General features: G+C 45.8%; 5 protein-coding genes across 5 annotated transcripts; 2 read left to right on the forward strand and 3 right to left on the reverse strand.

Moving 5' to 3' along the window:
• Positions 1–1,454: 1,454 nt before the first annotated feature.
• On the forward strand, positions 1,455–3,389 carry V1508DRAFT_416798 (FMN-dependent dehydrogenase-domain-containing protein). Its single transcript, XM_066940259.1, has 2 exons — positions 1,455–1,708; positions 1,769–3,389. The coding sequence occupies exons 1-2, from the start codon at positions 1,684–1,686 to the stop codon at positions 3,235–3,237; spliced, it is 1,494 nt and encodes a 497-aa protein (XP_066796010.1). The 5' UTR covers positions 1,455–1,683; the 3' UTR covers positions 3,238–3,389.
• Positions 3,298–5,809, reverse strand: V1508DRAFT_439241 (cryptococcal mannosyltransferase 1-domain-containing protein). Its single transcript, XM_066942206.1, has 2 exons — positions 4,687–5,809; positions 3,298–4,637 (listed from the first exon to the last, which is right to left on the reverse strand). The coding sequence occupies exons 1-2, from the start codon at positions 5,452–5,454 to the stop codon at positions 3,510–3,512; spliced, it is 1,896 nt and encodes a 631-aa protein (XP_066796011.1). The 5' UTR covers positions 5,455–5,809; the 3' UTR covers positions 3,298–3,509.
• A 3,061-nt stretch (positions 5,810–8,870) lies between these two features.
• V1508DRAFT_397281 (major facilitator superfamily domain-containing protein) lies at positions 8,871–10,768 on the forward strand (the record flags this gene model as incomplete). Its single annotated transcript, XM_066938145.1, has 3 exons — positions 8,871–9,254; positions 9,306–9,441; positions 9,492–10,768. 3 exons carry the CDS (start codon positions 8,871–8,873, stop codon positions 10,766–10,768), a joined length of 1,797 nt encoding a protein of 598 aa, XP_066796012.1.
• A 1,367-nt stretch (positions 10,769–12,135) lies between these two features.
• On the reverse strand, positions 12,136–14,436 carry V1508DRAFT_115804 (FAD-binding domain-containing protein). Its single transcript, XM_066935890.1, has 2 exons — positions 13,806–14,436; positions 12,136–13,657 (listed from the first exon to the last, which is right to left on the reverse strand). The coding sequence occupies exons 1-2, from the start codon at positions 14,122–14,124 to the stop codon at positions 12,513–12,515; spliced, it is 1,464 nt and encodes a 487-aa protein (XP_066796013.1). The 5' UTR covers positions 14,125–14,436; the 3' UTR covers positions 12,136–12,512.
• A 3,780-nt stretch (positions 14,437–18,216) lies between these two features.
• Positions 18,217–19,997, reverse strand: V1508DRAFT_354278 (major facilitator superfamily domain-containing protein; the record flags this gene model as incomplete). Its single annotated transcript, XM_066936905.1, has 4 exons — positions 18,217–18,635; positions 18,681–19,404; positions 19,454–19,636; positions 19,692–19,997. 4 exons carry the CDS (start codon positions 19,995–19,997, stop codon positions 18,217–18,219), a joined length of 1,632 nt encoding a protein of 543 aa, XP_066796014.1.
• Between the last annotated feature and the right edge of the window lie 1,391 nt (positions 19,998–21,388).

The following is a 21,388-nucleotide window of genomic DNA, read 5'->3' on the forward strand; positions in this document are numbered from 1 at the left end:
TGTTGTCCTCTTTTTGTTTGTGCAATTCTGTCCTTGCTTTTGGTTCTTACGTTATTGGGACTATGCGTACAATCCCACGGGTCAACAGAGGCGTTATTGTTGAGTTCTTACTAATGAATCGGGTCTATTCGAACCCGGTAGGGCATTTCAAATTTATATCCACAATGTGATGTGAAAGGAAGACAGAGTAGAAATTATTTGTGTGACAGTATACGGCTCGCGGTGGCCGTGCGGGATGTGCATTGGGGATAGCCTTATGTGGCTATCGAGGAATTCTTGTATGGTTGGGTGGAATATGGCTCTGTAGCTCCCTTGGCGTCGTATGATATTCTAAATGTCGCTCGCGTTATTGACTCGTACGAAATTAATGAATTTAATGCCATTGTAGCTGTGTCTGGGAGGTATTCTCATTGGCTACGGCCACTTTTCAAGTAATATTCGCTAGACTTCGAGCATATTATCTGCAATGTTCGGCCTCCGCTGCAGCACGGTCCGGTACCAGACGAAGACGGAGTTTGCTCCACCGGACTATTACATCTAGTCGACTACCGAGAGCAGTGGTACGATCAATAAATCGTCAAGACAATTGAGGGCAAATTGCGGATGGCAAGGAAAGAAGAACTGTTCCACCGCTTACCCCACGACTGTAGCCGTTGTTGAGCTTAATCTTTTTCAAGGCTGTTCGCGTCCAAGGCCACCGGTAAATGCGACCAATTAGCGCATGACGCTACAAGAGGACCAGTACATTATGTTTGTAGTCGAATCCCACTGGACATATGCTAAATGGCGGATATTGACGTGTGTATATTTTGTATGCCGCTGAGGTTGAAGATGCCCTACCCACATCTACTGTCTGTAAACTGTCGCGTATGGCCGTATTGATAGAGTCGCTTATCTTTTGCTGAGATATGAATCGTAGCATCACCGAAACCCAATCTTCAACATAAATTCAAATATATGAGCCACCAGATTCGGTAATGGCTTTGGGCGACAATGGGTATCGTGTCCGGGAATAGATAGCTTGATCCTACTTACACTAACCTCCCTCCAGACTCGGCTTGTGCGTCCGCCCAGAGCCCGGAATCATTCTTAATAGGCAAACAACAGCGACAATGATGATTTGGAGATATTAGTCTCGTCTCGCGTGCTTGTGCCGATACCTATGTGATTCGTTATACACGTGCGACTCGGCATTGGGTTAGGGCGTGGAAGCCACAGGTAAAAGATGTCTGAGATTGCTATATAATCTATTTCATATACAAATATAATGATTATATATATAATTGGAATAATATTAATTGGACGAATCGACCGGATCGTGATGTTTCGGCTGCGGCGTACTGAATTGTGTTCACCTTCGGCCAAAACTCGGCGGCTCGGCGAAGCGGATGACTTGTGTGGCTTGCTCGTTCCCGCGTACCCCACCTTTGTATCGCTTCTGTAAGCCATTCCCCCATTTTTCCAGCTTAACCGACTCACTACCACCTAAATATCCTGCACTCCTCCCACATAATTTACTCACACGCTCTTCCTGCTTGCACTAGAGATTATTGACTATTTTTTTTCTACTTTAGAGTTTGTATCGTTTGTTTGATACTGGAGATATAATAATTGAACCGTAACCCTTATTCCGGAATTGCCGAACAGTTTATCAGCATCTTTCTCGACCGAATTAAACGCAAAATGGTTACACTCACAGGTGCCGAAAGTGAGTTCAATAGTCCCGTATTTCCTTCCTGATATCAGTATGCTTAACTAATTGTTATAGTCAGCAAACATAATACTAAGGAGAGCTGCTGGGTCATTGTCCACGGGAAGGCCTATGATGTGACGGAGTTCCTTCCAGAACACCCCGGCGGTCAAAAAATCATCCTCAAATACGCAGGCAAGGATGCGACGAAGGAGTTTGACCCTATTCACCCTTCCGACACGCTCGACAAGTACTTGCCGGCTGATAAGCACCTTGGTGGTGTCGACATGGCGTCGGTCAAGACTGACCCTCAGGAGGAAGAGCTTATGGACGAACTCGAACTTGCACGAATAGAACGAGTCAAGCGCATGCCGCCTGTTTCTCAGTGCTACAATTTGCTCGATTTCGAGGATATCGCGCGTCAGACTATGAAGAAGACCGCGTGGGCGTATTATTCATCTGGTGCCGACGACGAAATCACGTTACGTGAGAATCATGCTGCATTTCACAGGATTTGGTTCCGACCAAAGGTCCTGGTCGACGTCAGCCGAATTGATTTGTCTACTACTATGTTGGGATGCCCGTCGTCGGTTCCATTCTACGTCACCGCCACAGCGCTCGGAAAATTGGGCAATCCCGAAGGAGAAGTCGTCCTGACGCGAGCCGCATACCGCGAGAATGTGATTCAGATGATACCGACGCTTGCATCGTGCTCGTTCGACGAGATCGTGGATGCTAAGCAGGGAGATCAGATTCAGTGGTTGCAGTTATATGTCAACCAGGATCGCGAAATAACTCGGAAAATCGTGCAACATGCCGAGAAACGCGGATGCCGTGCTTTATGGATCACGGTTGATGCACCGCAACTTGGTCGTCGTGAGAAGGATATGCGTTCAAAGTACGATGAACAGGCGGCGAACGTGCAGGACAACGAGTCGACTGTAGACAGATCCCAGGGCGCCGCGAGAGCCATTTCGTCATTCATTGACCCTGCCCTGAGTTGGAAAGATATCCCTTGGTTCCAGAGCATCACTAAGATGCCGATCGTCTTGAAAGGTGTGCAACGTGCCGAGGATGCAATAAAAGCGGTTGAATATGGTGTAGATGCTATTCTACTCAGTAACCACGGTGGCCGTCAGCTCGACTTTGCACGACCAGGTATCGAGGTTCTTGCCGAGGTCATGACTGCCCTCAGACAGCATGGTTATGAACACAAGATTGAAGTTTACATTGACGGCGGTATCCGCCGAGGTACTGATATCCTTAAAGCCATTTGCATGGGAGCCAAAGGCGTTGGTATCGGCAGACCGTTCCTCTATGCGATGTCCACTTATGGCGAGACGGGTGTTGTCCGTGCCATGCAGTTGCTTAAGGACGAACTTGCGATGAACATGCGACTCATTGGCGCCACCAAGATCTCAGATCTTGACGAGTCGTTTGTCGACGTCGGTAGTATCGCTACTCATACTAATGTTCCGAGGGATCATTTGTCGAGCCAAGCTTACGACAGGCTAGTTACTCCACCTTTTGTCAAGTCGAAGCTGTAAGGTGTGTTAACGAGGGACCACAAGTTTTGTATCGATTATGTTAGATAGAATCATTTGAATTTGGGAGTATATAGCATGGGTAGTATTTTTGTTGCTCTACATGGTTCGTTACATGGTATTGGAATATAAGTACAGGATAGATAAGTTTCATGCTAAGTTCTGACTTAACTAAAATGCCATTGCATCATAGTGCAACTTTCCTGGCCCGCTGAACAAACTCCTTAATGACTATCCAAATGCCATTCCAGAGCCAAATGAAACACTGAATCACTTTACATTTGTAACATCCTGCGTTCTTCTATCCTCAAATCTTCCACCTTCCGCTGCTCAATGTCTTTGATCTTCTTGTCTTTCCGCTGTCGTTTCTCCGATACGGTCTTTGAATCCATGTCAGGCATAAACAACTTGATCCTGTTCGATACCTCCTTTGCACTACGTGGACAATGAATCCACGAGTCAACTACACAGCCGTCATCAAGTTCCTTCCACTGATAAAACGAGCCGAACCCAAAGGTTTCCCACAGCCGTAAAATCGGCCGCTCGACAACATCTACCCAAACACTCACTATCGGGGTGCGCAGAAAGTACGCGTAATACCACCACCACTTGTACTCATACGCGACAACAACCGACGTATCCATTACAATGCGGGGTCGCACTTCGCCACCGGAAGTTAGTAAATACGAATTTAATAATGCGAGAGGTAGTAATGTGCATTCTGATATCGCACATTTCGGTGGACTAGGAAATCGTAGTGGCCACACCAGTTTCGTAGTAGTGTGAGCCGGCGTGCTTAAACTGTCTTCGTCATCCGCCTCATCTTTCACGAGATCGTAAGTCCGCGGTGGTGATAAGAATGGACCAGCGCTCATGACCACTATACCATTCCAGCATGTTCCGACATCAACTAGTCCCCCTCTTCGCACAGCTTGCCTATCATCTGGCGCGGTGAAGAACGGGTACATGCCGTTGATCCCGTTGCCACATTTGTCACGATCAGCCCATTGGTCGTATAAGGTCGCGGTTTGCATATCCATTCCACATGCCATAACCACCGGCGCGGACTCGGTACCCTGTCTATATTTCACTGCGTCCAGTAGCTTCAAAACATCGGTGTGTCTGTGAATGACATCATTCAGGAAAATGACATGTTTTATACGATCGCCGAGTGGCGTCGACGAAACATCTTCGAGCGGCGCTAGGGCAATATTGCGAACTGTTGTCATGTATGATATCCGTGCCTGCGTATCTACCCATGGGTCGTGAATTGGTAGCGGCCGTAGGCCGGATGTTATGTTGAGAGAATACGGAACACCCTTGTGATGTAAGTACTGCGAGAACTGAAGAAGAGAAGATGCAGTATTATCTTGCGAGTCATTTTCGGCAACAGAGACATAAACCTTAAGAATTTAGCGTAACGAAAAGAGAGTATAGCGATCGACGACTTACATTGTCTGATCCAAGAACATCGATCAATTTGACTATCTCGGCAATCCAGCTCGGTAAAATATCATCATTATTATAAAAATTGGCGGCAATAAAAAAGGCATCGTTAGTCCTGGAATTGAGACGTTCTTTCGCGAACTGTGTCTCGGCGGCGTGACGCGGATATGGCGATCTCAATCCGTAAGTATAAATGAAGACCGTATATATCAAGCCGGTAATAATTATGAGCGCATTGCGACCGGTGATTTTGGACGCATGATGAGTTGCATAACCAACTTTGCCAAGGATGGCGATGTCGGTATTATGGTTAACTACTTCGTGTCGGGTGATGAGAGTACGGTAGACGAAGACGACAAACTTGCAGGGGAGGTAAACAAATATGAACGCAACAAATGCAGAGAGATTAAGTGAATTATGCGTCAATATCATAAATTTCAGGCGGAAAATAAGTGCCGGGATGACGAGAAAGACGATGGCATGTGGCATGCGTCGGAATAATGGAAAAATACGACCACGGACGTAGAGGGCATTAGGTCCACCGTATCGAAATCCCTTTGGGAGAGGTACCGAGAAGGCGACATTAACCTTCAATTCACTTGGCTGTCGGAAGTCTTTGAGGATGGTCGGTGAGGGGGGAATTGACGGCGATGGTGGAAATGAGATAAGGGGGTCACTGCTAGCCAAAGAGGTGTTGCATATTACTGGATACAGGGATGACGACGGAGACAGCGACGCCGAGGATGACACACCTAGTGATTCGCATGCTGGCATCTGGAATTGATGTTGTCCGCGGCGGACACGAGAATATCGACAGCGAGACAGAAGAGTACGAGCACTCTGATAAGTAACTAAATGAATTTGAGGTTGTTACAATATCTCTCGCAAGCTACTGACGGACAAGTATCAACAATAGCCTGGCCGTAATGACCTGCGAGCGTCTCGAGAAAACAGATGAGAGGAAGAAGCGTCTTCAATGGTGCCTCCATAGACACTATGATGGCATTGGCTTAGCGAAGTAAGCAGCATTTCGAAGGTGTTGCGGAGAGAATATATGAGGAGAAACTGCCAGTCAAAGTCGAATTTGCGGCGCCGCAGTAACGCGTACCTGGCGCGTGGAGTACAAGCCTCCACGCTGCAAATAAGGTGGCAAGCATGAGTATGTAGTTTGGGAGTACGAGTAATACGAATTACGCGTTGGCGAGCACATTGGGCTGGCTGCCATTGTGCCTGAATCGGCTCGTGACCCTGGCTAGCTAAAAGAAACGCCATTAGTCCGTTTCGAGTTAGAGTGGTTCAGACGAATGGCTTGACATCTTCATCTGCGATAATTCTCAAAATGTTTAGCGCAACACGTATCGCGACAATTTAATAAAGCACTTACGTCTTTAAATTTAGATAGGGTATCGCAGTGTGGATCCCATCAATGGCCGACCAACTACTGATAACAGAGAATTGATTCTCTCAACGCACTGATCCAAGATTACACTTATCTCTTGAAACTAGTAAAAGATTGGTCGGCGCATTTTTCGCTGCAATCTCTCCGTTTCAGAGTTAGGTGTCCCGTGCCGGTGCGCAAGGGTGGCGCACCTCCCGTCTACTTCGGAAGGGTTTTGTTAGACCGACATTCCGCCGGTAAACTAGTGGCTGAGGCCGGGGGTGATAGACATCGATTAAGCCAAGCTGTTATACTGATGATGTAGATCGACGTGCGTGTTGTCCTTAGGTGGTGCTACCTGACATGGACAAACATCCATTGGAGGCATAGTATATTCACGAGAGTCAAGTCTGTTTTGCTACCACGCTGCTGTAGTGTACATATCATGGGACACTTATGATCTTTCAAGACGGCAACATGTATCAGAAATTAAAGCAGTGGATGAGGACGCTAACCTCACCAAAAATTTCAATTGTGCTGGTTTGACGAAGCGGTTACTGCCCCGTTCTCCGAGTCATTGACGCATTGAGAAATGCATTATCCTATCTGAAGTAGATTGGAGTGAGTTTGTACAATAATAGCTTTAGTTGCATAGTTAGTACTATCTCCATTGTAATCTCATCTAGATTTTGTAGCAATTTACAATTGTACGGTGCTCCGTATATGGCATATACCAGTGATTGGTATGGGATTTAAGTAAGGGTTAGGAATGGGGGTTGCAGTAAATTCCGATCGACATGATTAGCTGTAAAAGCATCTCCTATTTCCGTTATTGCTACGTGAAGCCTCCATCCATCGCCCCAGAGACATATCGATTTCATCATCGTTAATATCCTCATTGTTTATGCGTTCGTTGACTTTTTTCCCGAGACCCAATAATTTTGTCCTTCTACCGTTTCAACAGCAACTTGTGATGTACTGATTTTAAGGTAATCGAGCGCTACTAATGCCATCCTATAACAGCTACCCTTTTCTTTCGTGGCAGAACACAGGAAATAAAACGTGACAATATGAAATTGAGCTCAGCAATTGAAAATAGCTTTACCTCCCCAAACACAATCGACTACGTCGGTACGACATCTCACTCAAATGTCACCATAGGCAAGCAACAGCTAGTCCTATCAGACTGCAAATTCCTATGCAGTATTATTAACCGTAGTCCAAGCCAAACTGAATCGTACGTATTAAAGCTGTTAAATTCTTGCATCTACGCCATAATTTGCTACCGTGCGTTGTTATAAGTTGCATTGACATAAACGCCCCTAATGGATTAATTAAATCGCAGTGGTAGAAGGGACTCAGTCAGTGGAGCTATATGACGCGCAGGCTCGATAGCGCAAGACATCCTCGCGAAGGCGTGCCGGTAAAATTATCGCTTGCTCCCGACTTAGACTTCCGACCCTGCAGTACAGAACCGTATTAACCTGGGGAGAGATATCCCACAAATAAGCACAAGCGTGTTTGAGGATTTGTCTACGCGGTCGCAGTACAGGAGCAAGTCGGCCATATCGGATAGAAAATATCGATGGCACATAGCCGGTAAAAACAACGTGCTTGACGAAGGGCATTGCGTCTAAAGATATATGTGTGGCGCAATCTGTCAGACACATGAGTGGTAGCTTGGCAGCCCGGCAACCTGAAGAGCGAACTCTGTGATGATTCCTAGAGTGCGTTCGCAATGATTAATTCAGTCTGCAAACCCTGAGAACGTCGCTGGCACCATATCTTGGAAGACACCAATTTGAATGCGGCTGACTACCCTCCTGCTTCAAACTCTTTCACCTAGAACCTCCAAGTAACCTCCAGGAAATCGTAGTACCACACTCCTTAGGTCAATGATCATTGATCTCGAAGGATAGTGCGAATATGTCTTGCTTGTTAGCTACCGCTACTAATGTCGATCGAGATTCCCAGAGTAATTAAATGAGTCTGACTAGACAGACAGCTAGGGCATGGGCCAGCTTCAAATTCTTGGTATTCTGAAGCACGCCAGCGTGAAATCGCACCATCGTTGGGATCCATCTATTGTTCTATACCTATAGACGTCTCATCTCAGGGGAAATTGCACCATCTTACATTAGTTCGGACTCCTCACTTTGTTGAATGATTGAACGGACCATTGGAGGAGTCACTAATGATGTTGCCTTATTTCCATTATATATATACAGTTGCATACGTACACTCGATGACACGGCTTCTTATCGAAGAATATTACATCTGTCTAATTGACTGCTAATAGGGACCTATTCCATCGGATCATAGGACTGCGCGATATACCGAACATAATTTGAAGTCGCCGCTGCAATAAGGAATCACGAACTCTTTAACGTGATTGCTCAAGCAGCGCCAAGAAACTTATTGTGGGGGTGCCCAGACAACTAGCGGCCGATGATGAAAGTACAAGGTGCTTCGCATTAAACAGTCTTACCTCTGCGAACTATTATGGGAGACCTTGATTTCAACATTGGCCAAGAAAAATATTATTTTCTCTTGCCCTCTGATTCGTCTGCTCTAGATTCTGTGTTATCTGTTTGGAGCAACAATCTGCTGGCGCAATGGGTGCTTCAATTCGCGCGATGACGACAGGATCCTGTAGTATGAAGTTCTGTGAAAAAAATCCTATGAAGGTTAACCTCATACATTCTGGTTTCTGTATATAATGCTGCCTATACAATCCATCATGGCTGACTCGAACATTGCCGTCTTACACTGCGATTTGATAGACTTCCATAGACCTTGCGGACTGCGAACTATGCCAGAAGACGACGTTAACCGCACAGCACACACTATCTCGGAAACGAACTCCGAGAAAGACCACCATTTGGTGCTCGAGAAAGGCATTGGCGACAGCTCCGATGACAGTACAACCCTCTCCAGTTTTCAAGATGACGAAACCGGGATTCGCGCGGGAAAATTGAACATTCCGGCGGAATGGCCGCCACTTGCCATGCATGAGCCCAAAAAGTATTATTTCTGGAATTTCCACGGTCCCAAAGGTGTGGATCTTGATGCGACCGCTACGCAACCGTCTGTGTACGACGATCCTGAGAAGGCGAGGTTGTATCAGCCTTTGCCTGATTACGAGAATTTACATCGTTTTAATCCCAAGGCTCGATGGACCTGGAGGGAGGAAATTGTATGTACTTTTTTTTGACTAGTTATTACGACTGGTGGTTAATATAAGGAGGCTGTCGTTCGCAAGATCGATATGCGCATAATGTCCTGGTGCGCAGTAATGTTTATGGCACTGCAACTAGATCGTGGCAATATTTCACAGGCGGTCGCGGATAACATGCTAGATGACTTGCATTTTACTACGAATCGTAAGTACATCGATCAGTTTTCTGGACATCCGACACTAACTGATGTCAAGACTATAACAACGGTAATACGATATTCAAGGTTTTCTTTTTGGTTTCTGAGCTTCCATCGCAACTTGTTAGCAAGAAACTCGGCCCCGATCGTTGGATCCCTATTCAGATGATTTCATGGAGCATTGTTGCCATGTGCCAATTCTGGTTGAGCTCCACGGCATCATTCTATATTACCCGCGCTCTTTTGGGTGCTCTTGAGGGTGGCTTTATTGCCGATGTGTGTCTCTACCTATCTTACTATTATACAGGCGTGGAACTTCCAGTTCGTCTTGCCTATTTCTGGGCTGGGCTTACAGTTTCTGAGATTATTGCCGCGTTTATGGGTTTTGGACTGCTGCATATGCGAGGCGTTCAAGGCAAAGAAGGTTGGCGCTGGCTCTTCCTCGTTGAGGGTGCTATTACGGCTTGCATCGGTATTCTGTCCTGGCTTCTTATGCCTCCCTGTCCTACGAAAACTGCGTCCTGGTTCCGTGGAAAGAAAGGTTGGTTTACTCCACGTGAAGAGACAATTATCGTCAATCGTGTACTTCGCGATGATCCATCAAAGGGTGATATGCATAATCGTCAAGCACTTAACTTCGAGATGTTTTGGCGGTCGCTGACCGACTATGATTTGTGGCCAATTTATATCATAGGTTTGATGTTCTTCGTTCCCTCGTCGCCTGTGGATACGTACCTTACGCTGACATTGCGATCAATCGGTTTCACCACTTTCCAAACTACACTCATGGTTCTTCCTAAGCAGTTCTTACATTTGGTTTTCCTTCTCGCAGTGACTTATATTTCGCAGCGCTACAATAATCGTACGTACCCAGGCATTGCTGCTCAGCTCTGGATTCTTGCAACACTGATTCCTCTTCGAACCTTTGGCGCCCACCGCAACCGATGGGCGAAATACATTGTCACGACGTTGCTCCTCTCGTATCCATCTACCCACGCCATCCAAGTCGGCTGGACATCTCGCAACTCCAATTCAGTTCGCACCCGTACAGTTTCCGCGGCAATGTATAACATGTTTTGTCAACTAGGAGGTATCGTTGCATCATATATCTATCGACAGGACGACAGACCTTTGTACCATCGTGGCAACTCAGTACTCATTGGGATTGCAATCTTGAACATCTTCATTTACGGTGGAACGAAGTTGTACTACGTTACAAGGAACAAGAGCCGCCATCAGAAATGGAATGAGCTCACTCAGGAACAGAAGGAGGATTATCTCAGGACTACAACCGATCAAGGAAACAAGAGACTCGATTTCAGATTTGCACATTAACCACCTTGCGCGCACAGTAGAGAATATTAGCTGAAGTTGGAATCGCGTGTGGTATTAATTTCTTTGTTGTTATTAGCCTTCGATGGTTGCTCGTTCAACTTTGTAGCCCTTTATTATTAGTGGTAACACATAGACATCGACTCTCTCTTGATATACTTCCGCGTCAGCCTCCGACTTATTGCCCTAGCCCTAATCGAACTGATACTAGCATAAGGAGGACTCGTAAATCGATCCGAGTCACACGATAGATAAGAAAACCCCTTACCCATCATTATCAGATCTTCGGATCTAATCGGATTATGCATCTGAGTCTGTGGAGCCCGGGGCTCGTAACAACTGTTAATCTGACGGCTGATACGAGAAGAGGCAAACACGTAACTGATAGCATCGAAATGCCTTTTAAGTTTTCATATGGATTCTAGGCTCAATGATTGCGTAAGTTATTGAATATCAACCGTCATATCTTGGTACCTGTCGAAGGTACGGAGTTCATTGCGCGGTATTTTTTTCAAGCTGTGAATGGTATGAGATACGAGATCACACATAGTAGAGCTTGTGAATATGTCACATTTAGTAATTACCCAATAGTCCAGACCGGTTGCACATGCTTCAGAAGATTCTTGTCAGCAACTCAGGTCTGGGTCTCAGGCTTTGACAACTATATTGTCATTGTTGTGTTGCCTTTTTATGTTTAGACGTGCCAGTTTGAAGAATTGTCATTGGCCAATAGGGTTATGTCTAAGATGGTTGTTTAAGTTGCGGCGCGTAAGATTTAGTTGTGAGATATTTCGCAGTCTTTCTAGCAGCAGCCAATTATCGTCGCCACAACTGGCCCGTGATCCGGAGTCCCGATGCGGCACACGATTTGTTTCGACACTAAAGCACCCGGAACATTCGATTGCCTTAACTTTTAGCTTCGGAAAGGAGTTTGTGCATATCGGGAATGCCCAAAGTACCAGGCGTCAGTTTGATAAGCGTATCGTAAGTTGACTGACTAAAAAATGAGGAGTATCACGGGGTTGAGTGGCGGTCATGGGTTCCTACAGCAAAAAAATAACACATCTGCGGTAGCAAAATGGGGTTGAAGTCTAGACCTGTCTAGATCGCAATGGAGCGTTATCCACGATTATAGTGACATGGAATGTAGTCCCGCTAAAATGTAAATGTTTCAGAGCAGTTCGGCACAGGTGACTCCTTTATGTAAATGAATCAAAGAACATGTGAAATGCATGAGACGTATTCATCAAAAATAGTGCGCGACGTGCAAAATTCAGTTAATGTTAAAGATAATGTACTATGTAAACAGGCGCCAACGTAAATAAAATTAATACAAATTATTGACAGTTTCATATATTAATAGACAAAAATGAGAGAGCGCTTACCGAATTTTGGGTCTGATGGTCGCTGCTACATGAAGAGCAAAAGAAAAATCTATTTACCACCTAACCCAAAATGTAACGGATGTATACAGAAGAAATGTTGTAAATTAGACAACTTGTAAATTAACCATCTACAAAGAACCAAAAAAAGAAGCGGAAAATGCTTCCAAACACGTTGGCTATCGAATTCAATATTCTTTCCGCTTCTACATTCGAACTCCTTGAGATTGTCGATTTACACCTTAGTCGAAACATAAAAAATTCCTCCGAAATATTAAAACATGTAGATATCCCCACGATGAAATGTAAAACCGCAACTCAAGCAATCATGATCGTACGACAGTGCAGACTTTTGATGAAGCTGTTTACCAGCCGAAATTCTCAGAATAGAATTCGACATCAACACCCTGCCAAAGGAGCGAAGCACATGCATTACGCGAGTTGCGAACGAGAGGAGCAGGACCACAAACGGCGACAGCGCACTTCTGACCCTGAGCAGCAGCAACCGAGTCCTTGACGTACTGCTCGATATCAGGGCGTCCCTGTTCGGCGGTAACCCAGACCTTGAAATCAACGTTGAACTTGGGGTCCATATCCACCCAGCTGATAAAATCGCGCTGAGGAACAACCCAGAAGAAGTCGACCTCCATACCCGGGAACTGACGGGTAAGCTCAACCGCCTCTGGGTAGCTGTACGCAACACCAGCACCACCAGCCAAAAGAATAACCTTAGAAAAGCCGTCGAACTTTGGTGGAGAGCCATAGGGACCGTGGAAAGTAACACGGTGCTCCTGCTCTTCCGCCAAGAACAGAGACTTCGAGAAGCCCTGACGAGCACGGATGATGAGCTCAAGGGTGTTAGGATTGGGAGGAGATGCAATGGTGAAGGGGTGAGCCTGGAGAGGTGCGAGCTTGTTGATGGTGACATAAACGTATTGACCAGTCTGCCAGTGGATCTCACGGAAGGTCGACTTGACATTCATAGAAAGCTTAACAGTGTTGCCGGACAAGACAGTAGTAGTGGCGACAACGTGGTGCGCATTCTTGAAGCGGTTGATTCTGTCCCACAGCCAGATAACGGAGGCGGCAGCGCAGTAAGGGCGGCAGCGGGGATAGTGGAAGAAAAGGAGGACAATGCCAGCAACCAAAAACCAAACGTGCGCATACAAGAAGATCTCATACATTTTGTTACGGGCAGGCGCGAACGAAGTGACAAGAATGATAGTGAAAGCAAGGCCAGTAAGACCGCCACCGACTCCAATTTGAGCACTTCTCATGAGCTGCTCTTGAAGCGTACGACCATTGTAAGAGTAGGCAATGATGTGACCGAGCGCCGTCAAGCAGACAACACGGCCAGCGTGACGGTGAAGGATGTTGTATCCTTCATGCGACCAGCCAGTCCACTGGACGAGAAGACCAGTCTTGGAGCCAAGCAAGAACATGATGGGAAGGTTGACAACACAGACGAGACCGAATCGGTTGCCCATATAGCTCACATCATGAGTGGAATCTACAGGTTGTTCATGTTAGCATGTGCGAAATTCAGGGCTCCCAGATCTGAATATTATCTTCATGTCAGATGAGATATATGCCGTGATCTAATCGAGGATCTGAATCCAAACAGCCCTGGGATTAATAAATGTGTTACCAAAACTCACCTCCGTAGAAGCAGTAGAAGGCGTTGAGTCCGAGGTAAGAAAGGACAACGAACATAGTGCCATTGGCCTCGAGGTAACGACCAGGAGCCTGATAGAGCAGAACTGATCGCACCCGGCGATAGATACGAGTCACACCGGTAGCAGGAGCAATGGCCTCACCACCAAGAAGCGGGCGCTTTTCGCCAGACTTGGGCTTCATGACGAAATGAAGCTTGTAGAAGTAGGCGGCGGTGGAGGCGAGAAAGAAGAAGCCGATGATAGCATTGTAAGTTGGAACAAACACTCGCGAGAACTCGCGACCGGTGAGTGGTTCGGCCATGTTTACCACGAAGAATGGATCGGGAAGGTGGTGATGGTGAAGGGAAGAGAGGAAGAGAAGGGGAGCGAGAAATAGAAAAGGAAAAGAGTAGCCTTTCAATCAAAGCACTCGCACCGTGTACAATAAGAGGCAGGCTCAGGTTATCGGCAGGTGTTCCCCTTGCGCTTATTACCAGCTCGAAATATCCACCTATCAGCTGGAGGCACGTGCAGGGGAGATCACTACTCGAGGCCTGGGACTTCAATCCAACAGGTTAGCGTGCGTTTGCGCGTTGTCGCAACAACATTTCTAATGTGGGCGGTCGAGACCATCGACGGTCGAACCGAAACGTTACGGACTCGTGGCGCCTGAGGCCACTTAAGCTTCCTACCCTAACCCGTATAATAACCCGAACAGGCTCTAACCTATCTTCCCTATCCCTTATCACCACGCTATATCGCTTCGTTATCAGAGCATTCAATTACTTGTTCCTAAGTGATTCTAAGTCTTAGAGGACAAATTCTTCAACAAGCATGGATAGATAGGTTGCACAATTCAGGGTCTCTCCCAATCGACAAACGTAAGGCGCGGCTGGACAGCCTCTCACTGCTAAATGTTCCTTATTGGTTACGTTGCTGTGGCGTATTAGTGAGAAGAGTGGCACTCACAATCCCGATTCGCGTCTTCGCCTGGCGTTGGTGGCGTCTTTAAGGTGAGCCTAGCCAGAGCCGGCTCTGGGTGGATTGGATGACTGAAAAAATTTAGGACGATGCGGCCTGGATTGGTCTGCGTTCCCTCGTATTCGCGCTGAACAACTCTGCTATCCCTACAATGTCGTATAACCGTGCTTAAGACATTCATATTGTAAATTAGGGGCTACTGAAAGGAACAGTCTATGGGCCTTATCAGTATCCGTTTCAATACTATCTAACGTGCTGAGAGGAAATGTGCTAACAGTCATAATTTTTGGCATTTAGTGTCAAGTTTTTTCTAATGTACTGCGGATCTTCCGGCCACTTGGTAGCGATTCCAGTCAAGGTAAGTCAATGCATGCTTCCTTGCCCTGCCCAGCGCCACCAACCCAATTCCGCTTCACCCTAAATGCGAGGCATAATGGTGACTGCTCATCTCCCTCTAAATTGCTCGTTGAGATTATCCGTATTCCGATGTCACGAATTTGGTCCGAAACCTTGTGCCACAAGCCTCGGGTCGAATACGAGCTGGAATATGTTGCGAGTTCTTCCACAATCCGAAATGCCCAGTAATAGCCTGAAGCTAGTACAACTACATAATTTGTTTTCTGGTAAAAGCAAAGAGACCTTGCAGTCCTTATATAAATATTCTCGCTGAGATATTACGAAATGAGCCAACTGACCAGCTCTAGCTGCCAGTGTGCCAATGCCCGTCGTCAACCTGCGATTGATAGCATTGAGATGATAGCACGGCTTTATTGAGGCGCAGCAACGCCACGGGGACGCCACGACGTGGCTTGTCCCCTGACATGCAAGGGCTGATAAATAAGAATACTTCCCAAACACGAGCAAGCCCAAACACGAGCAAGTCCTCAACGACGAGCACTTGTCATCTGGTCACTTGGCATACATTTGACGATTGCGTGGCATACCTGTAAAGATAGGATAAATCGTCGTGAGGAAAGAATTCAACTATGTGCTCTGAATCCGATCTGTTGTCGGTCGTTAAAGGTCATTATAAGCTAGCACTACTGCTCCAGAGACACGCTATGGTCATTTCGTTGTGTGGAAAGCTTTGGAATGCTTTTAAACGGATGCACTCCAGACGAGATTTGCTAGGCGATGTTCAAAGTTTCTGCAAACCGAAACATCAGAAAGGGCCCGACAATGTCAACCACGACCATGAGCATTTTTAGGGATCGGCACGGATAAAAAATCCGGACCAATTTGCCTTATCCATATCCGTATCCGTATCCAGATAAAATGCCCATATAGGTAAGTTATCCGTGTCCATAGCCGCATTATCCATGGATATCCATGGTCGATAATCGGATACGATCTAAGGCAGTAACTTTACATCGAAACATCGAACGCTCGAAGATTTATTTCACGTGCAAACCTCGGCCAAGTTCATACAGTGACTAGATTGGCGATGCGATATAAGGTCTCCTCCTGCGAAATGCCACATTCGACAGTGCGGCTCGAAAGCTACTCGAATCAAGATTCATATTACTGATTCCTTCCCTCCCTTCACAACAACAACTGAACAAGACTCGGGATCATTGTAGCATCCGTTCCCAATAACTAAGTATTTCGCAAGTCATTTAAACTATCTGAATATTTAGTGCTGTTGGCGATACGATACCGGAAACGTTTGTGCAAGTGGGCAATCGTCATCGTCGAACTATAGGTCTGCCGATAATTATCGTCTAGCGTATCGGCGGACGTTAGAAACTTGACATCGTCGCCCGATAACTACATGTCTAGTATTTCGATATCCATAATACGAATTTTTTTGAGCACGCCATTTGTAGTACTATGATCCCAAATGCTAAAATAACAATTAATGTCATCTTGCAACAATGCCCTTTGAGACGATGACAACTCGTCTCCACTACAAGCCCTCGACGATGGCAGTGATGACGGAGTAGCAATCGAAGACCGAGTCGACCCTGGCATGTACTATACTGCTCTTGTGAACTAAAAGAGGAATTAAGGGAGGATAATAATTCTGGTCGACTGATTATACAAGCCTTACTCCAGAATCTGCATCAACAGTATCCATTGGCTGTTGCAGGACCGGGGTTGCCAATTGCAGGTGGACAAGCTTCGGCCGCAGGCAGAATCGACGATGTTGCAAAGTCTTCAACCACGAGATCAGATAGTAACACTGTTTCAGATATTGAGATGTACTTCGACAGTCCGGTGGTCAGTGTTAATGACACAAAAGGTCCAAACTGGCTATGAATTGATGGCGTATTCATCAAGATGGGTACCCGCAGATGGCCGCTGCGGCTAGGGATTACTTGGCAATCCCAGCTTCCGAGGTTGCAGTGGAATGGCTGTTTAGTGCAAGAAGAGACTTGTTCGATGTTTGGAGGCACTCAATATGGCCAGATGCTCATGGGAAACATGTACGATAAATGAGTTAATGTATAATTGTGTAGGCACAAAACAATTGTGTATAGATATCCAGGTATAATGATAGAACCTGAAAATGTTACATAGTTATTCGGCCGATTTGCCGATATCGTGAGGTTCTGCCCATATAGTAAATCTCGTCTGACGATTGCCGATATCGTATCGTCAATATCGCTAATATCGGCAAACCGGCAACAGGCCTAAATATTCTTACTTTACGTATTTGTATTTGTTAGTCCCATCCGTGGATATATATTGCTTATCCGTATCCGTATCCATATACGCAGTTTCTCTATCCCGTATCCCTACCCATGACGGATATCCACGGATATACCGTTATTCGTCTCATTTAGGGGTGGATCAACTTTACGATAATCTCAAAAAATTGACGGTACCGTAATCGTATCCACCCTACGACCGTCTATCTGCCGGTCTCTAAGCATATTGCGATTCTGGGTCTCTCCAGGTTTGGATATGGAGTGTGCTGTTAATTTTGGTGGCTCCGCCATCGACAATGTAGACTTAAACCTATTGATAAAAATTACATAAGGCTACGATACATATGGCCCTGATATATGACTGACGCTCACTTAATATATGACTGGCGAAGGAAGTATTGATGATTGTGTATTGCGATAATCTGACGATTTTACTCATCTCGTAATTTTATCGACTTCTAACACATATCTTCACTTATCCTTGTTCTGGGTGCACTTCAAACCATGAAAATTTATTGAGTTTCAGTTGCCGGTCTGCCGTTTAAGACGTTTAAAGCTCGTTCGTTGTGGTTAAGAAATATTCTGATATGTTCATCTCCATCGACATATCGTCTGCAACATTTCTATGACTCAGCCTCGGCTCACATGCTAAAACATAATGAGCCTAAATGAGAAGCACAAGTAATCATACTCTGCGCAAGTTAGATTTATGTACAGTTTACGATTTACAATATTCCACAAACTTTTGACAAAAACACAGCCTACGCACGAATCATGAAAAATTATTCCTTTTTAGGGGCACCAGCATGTTCGGCAACCTGAATAGCTTCCTCCTCACTTACACTGTCAGATCTTTCTCGATTGTCGTCCATCTTAAGCTCCTCCAAGTTGGCCAGATACTCTTCTCTGTTGACAACTAAGCCAAACGAGTTGAGAACCAGTCCTTTCTTGTTGCGGTCGTATCTGGACATCAGTAAGAATGCCAACAGCGCAATAAAGTCGATGACGTCGAACACAGTGGTTACAATGTAACCAAATTTATAGTGGGGCGCCTCGGGAGTTGGGAAGAGAATAAGAGGCAGCCACATAGAGAAAGCTGAACCGAGCGAGTTACCAACTGCGGCGAGGAGACCACGAAGTTCAGCATCGTCTTGGAATTCCTCAGCAGCCCACGTAAGCAGGAGCGACCACACAGGCTCACCTAAAAAACTTAAAAAGAGAAAATATAAAATGACAAAAGGCTTACCCATATAAGAGCACAAATTTGCGAAGAAGATTACGCCGTAGGGCACATTCCAGATCGCAAGAAGCAAGGAGCCTAAGAACCGAATAAATGTCGCCAACATGAGCCACGGGAAACGGACATGGGTACGATCAGACAAATTGGCCATCAAGAAGCCGGTAACGAGCCCGAGTGCATAGCCACCGGTAGGAATCAAATTGATCTGCGGAACGGAAAATCTGTTAAGCGACTTCAACCACAAGTTGAAATAGCTGGAAGTCCCGGAAATCCATAGCATGACGTAAGACACCATAAAAGGCCACGGTCTCCACGACATAAAAAACATCTGGAAAAACCGCCTTGGCGTCAATTTCCGAGGCTCCCTTCGACCCAGTGCAAGCATGCGCACCATGCCAAGCTCTTTATCTTTTTTGGTGAGCCATAATGCTCTTGTGTTGTTGGGAAAGTCCGGAATACTATAATAACCCCAGAATGCAATAGGAAAACCCATACACCCATCAATAATGAACATCCATCGCCATCCAGCAATTCCATGAACACCGTTCAATCCTTGGTAGATGCCTGCCTGAATAGAACCGCCCACCATATTTGCGGCGTAACCAGCTAGATCATAAACACCCATACGTTTGGCAAGCTCATCAGGACCATACCAAGAGCCAAGAATGTAGGCGAATCCAGGGTATGAGCACGACTCAAAAACGCCGAGAAGAAACCGCAAACCATATATCTGTAGCTGTCAGCAATGGCCAATCAGAGTTATGGACTGAGGTGCACACCGTTTTCGCGTTCTTTGCGGCAGCGATACCCATAACGAGGCAAGACCACACCAGTTCGCATGAAGGAATCCACAACGAGGGACGAATACGATTGATGATAATCTGGGAAGGGGTAGAACCGACGAGATATCCAATATTGAAGAATGTCGTGAACAGGTTTCGCTCTTGACCATAAAGGCCCAACTAATAAACGTTAGATCGACGAGTATTACTACTTACAGCATCGACGGAAACTCACATCTTCTTTCATACCACTGACATAGGCATTGGACACGTTGCTGACATCAATAGACTTCAAACCGTAAGACAAGAGTGAGTAACTTAGGATGAACAGATCTAACTTCTGAATATATCGCCTCTGATTTGGGGGTTTTTCAAAACTATCCCAGACTTTGCCTAACGTCGCCATGAACTTGTTGGGTTTATAATCAGGATCATCTTGAAATATGTCGTTCATGTCCACTGCAGGAGGAGCATTAATAGCGGAGTCCTGCTGCTTGGACACCTCCCTTACTGTCTCCAAGACAACTTCCTTTTTCTCCATGTTGATAAAAAGAAAGAATCTCTCTGATAAGTAGAGCTAGGTTCCAACAGCGAGGCACACAGATTGGGCGACAGGCAGCCTTATGAACTTCCCCGTCTGCAGCTGCAGCTCTCTGTGTTTCGACATGTTTGTTGCCGGTGGGATTATCGAAGTTCATTCTTGTAATAATCATGTCGTATGCGCTAGTCGAACTTATCTGTCGTGCATGATGCAGGTGACGGGTCTCGGCTCTGCTTTTTCGTTCACCGTACGACGTACATACCGGCCAGTTGTATTAAAATTCAATTTCAGGGCATCGGATGAACGTGCAATTTGTCTGCACAACGTCTCATTGAACTACTAGATTACACGACTATAACTAATCTGTTAGTATTGTTAAAATTGCAATTATCTATTCTGGTAGTCAGAGCTGAAACTGCTGAAGGTAACGCTAATGTGACGCCAAGAAAATATCTTCTGCCAGTAACTGATATAGATAGTGCCAATAACTAATATTGATAGGCTGAATTGAGACAGTTACGCAGCATGCGCTTGGCAGGAAACGATACGGACATAGTGTATGAAGCAGCGTGCAGCTTTTTTAGCTAGCCCCATATGATCTTACGGTATCCCCCGCCGTTCTGCCCAGTGCCTAGAAACACAGCAAGACTTCGCTATCTTAGCCAATGTTGCATGAACAGTGTTAAATGAGTCACTGGCTCATTGTCTCCTCTACAATCCCGTGAGGAACCAGTCTTCGATAAGCTGATAAGACACGAGCCTAGCCGCGGATAAGTGTAAGCACTGACCCGCGCGTGGGCAAGCTTATCGATGCACGGTCCGGATAACCTAAAAACAACAAACGCGCAGTTACTGTCGGTACGGTAGCCGGGGCCCTATAGCCGATGAAGACCATTAGATCTTCGGATGGCACGGCATCAGGAAGTGGAGGGCAAGAATCCTAACGGTGGAAATTGCCTACACCCGAGAACGTAAGTCATCGGCAAAACGTTCATGATGCTGGCACTTATTGCAACAGACCATACATCCAATTATTGTAATATTCGTCATTGGTGCCTGATAACGGTTATGGTCTGCAAATTTAGTAAGCAGTCTAATCGCCCGTGAGGCATGGCTTATGTTGATTAGTCCCGAAACTTAATGCTAACACAAGCCAAATGCCGATCACAAAAGTTCTCGATAAGACCTTAGCCGAGATAATTCGGTTGTCCGCTAACTTCGTCGTGACGAGCCTTAACATTATACTGAGATACATCTGCGAAGAGTTGAAATGTTGTTAATCAGGAAATGATTTGCGATGTGAGACACCCTCAATAGCTATTGAGTAGTACCGGGACTTCCGACATACTTCGTAGGATCATTTGGATTCATTTTATTATCTATTATTCACT

The sequence above is a fragment of the Lipomyces doorenjongii genome, assembly GCF_038497915.1.
Source record: "Lipomyces doorenjongii strain NRRL Y-27504 unplaced genomic scaffold V1508scaffold_22, whole genome shotgun sequence".
Classification (NCBI taxonomy): domain Eukaryota; kingdom Fungi; phylum Ascomycota; class Lipomycetes; order Lipomycetales; family Lipomycetaceae; genus Lipomyces; species Lipomyces doorenjongii.